The sequence below is a fragment of the Clupea harengus genome, chromosome 17 (genome assembly GCF_900700415.2).
Source record: "Clupea harengus chromosome 17, Ch_v2.0.2, whole genome shotgun sequence".
NCBI lineage: Eukaryota > Metazoa > Chordata > Actinopteri > Clupeiformes > Clupeidae > Clupea > Clupea harengus.
The window spans coordinates 1614469-1616462 of NC_045168.1; the positions used below are offsets into that span (position 1 = coordinate 1614469).

At 43.6% G+C, this 1994-nt stretch overlaps 1 protein-coding gene across 1 annotated transcript in view; it reads right to left on the bottom strand.

The window, feature by feature from the left end:
* Positions 1 to 590: 590 nt before the first annotated feature.
* Positions 591 to 1994, bottom strand: part of psme1 (proteasome activator subunit 1) — a 4300-nt gene continuing 2896 nt past the window's right edge. The window contains exon 9 of the mRNA XM_031584397.2: positions 591 to 696. Within this exon, the coding sequence (XP_031440257.1) occupies positions 591 to 696 (106 nt within the window). The remainder of the gene's footprint in view (positions 697 to 1994) is intronic.

The window sequence follows — 1994 nt, forward strand, 5'->3', positions numbered from 1 at the left end:
GAGTAATATGCACATGTCTGCGGAATTGATATAAATATACAGCTATAAAGTAGTTAGTGAACCTTCCAGATTTCTTTTGAGAATGCACTTCATTTTTCATAAACTTCTCATTCTCATTTGCTTACTGTCTTAATTTGTCATAGGGTCTTATACATTGGGTCAAGAGAATTCTCATGATTGTTAATGGCCGAAAGTCTGCTTGACAGCCATAAAAGTAGTCTTTTTGGGGCACTGTAAGCACTCATGCAATTGCATTAATTATTATCACACTGTAAAATTATTTGCTCTGCCAAGTAAAAAAAAGGCCGCTTTCTGTCTTCCCTCAAAACGTTTCTTAATGATAAGTTACTCAAATTTGGAAACTAACATTGAGAGAAGAAAGATAATCCATAATCCATTATCACTTCGTTTTGTTCGGCAGCACAAAAGTATAGTAGTACTAGGGGGTTTATTGTTGGTGTGTTGATTTTTTGCATTCAGGGAATTAAAGTTAGTCAGTATTGCATACGAGGACACTGCAGATAGAGTGTGTGTGGCAGGATTGTGTGAATCTGAGGTAAGAGGCTGAAGGTCAAAGTTCAGGTGAAGCTTCAGGATAGGACACTGGGGTCATGGTCATCTCGCTCGTAGCTGATTGGCTGCAGTTGCCGGACGACATAATCCGCCATCTCTCTGGATCCGGCAGCCACAACCCGCCTGGACATGAGGTCAAGAGGACCCCCTTTCACAAGTGAAAAAGCACTGGGTTAGTGCATAAAGACTCACACATGCCTACACACACACACACACACACACATGCCTGCACGCACGCACGCACGCACGCACGCACGCACACACGCACACACGCACACACAGACACACGCACGCACGCACGCACGCACACACATATGCCCATGTACTCTCCAACTCATAGAAAAGATCATCCTCATTTACATGCACACACTCACACACACGTGCAGTTGTACATACACACACGTGCACACGCGCGCGCGCGCACACACACACACACACACACACACACACACACACACACACACACACACACACACACACACACACACACATACAATCTAAAGCTTAAAGCAGCATCATCAGAATGGAAAAGGTCATTTGGTCACATTTTCACTCAGGCACAGCTGAGGACACCCCCAGGCTTAACAGCGCTCTCTTCTGTGGGCCTGACAGCTAGGCGGCGTTGACAGGCCCCCTTGTTGTCTCTGCCTGCGTGCTCGAGACCGCAGCGGGAGTGACAGCGGGACCACATGATCGCGACCTCACAGACCTCACCAACACTGCCTCTTTGTGTACGGGCCGGCCGGGAAGAAAAAAAGATGAGGCCAGCAAACGCATGCATTCTCATATGCATGCACATGCACGTACACACATACACACAGTCAAAGGTATGCATACGTGAGTGCACACACACACATACACATATACACACACACGCGGAGAGGCAGACACACCACACATCACACACACATACACACAGACATGCCCGTGTTCATTCATTACTCTTTGTGTAATCGTTTCTCATCACTAAACAATCCCTACACTCTTACTCTTACCCTTACATTCCATTCTTTACACTGAACTAATAACGTGAGTGACAGATTCAATAACTAGAAGAACTCAATTTGGGAAACGGAGATGCCTTTTTTGCCATGTTACAAAAGATATGCCTGCTTAATATCCAAATCTGTCCTTACAAGCTCATGTTGGGAATTTTGCTTTGATTTAACGTTCATCTCCCTCTGAATACAGATATGGTTACAAAATATATCTCCCATAATGACTGCTAAGGCTGGAAGACTTCAGCAAAGAAACTCAGTGCCCTGATTACATTTGGATTCAGAAATGTAACTCTTACGAAAATGTGAGTGTATCCACAAAGAATATTGACTAGGTGATCTGAACTGTCACCTGAGGGTTATAAATTAATACAATTAATTTATATACATATAAATCAATTCATATAAATGAATACAATTAAT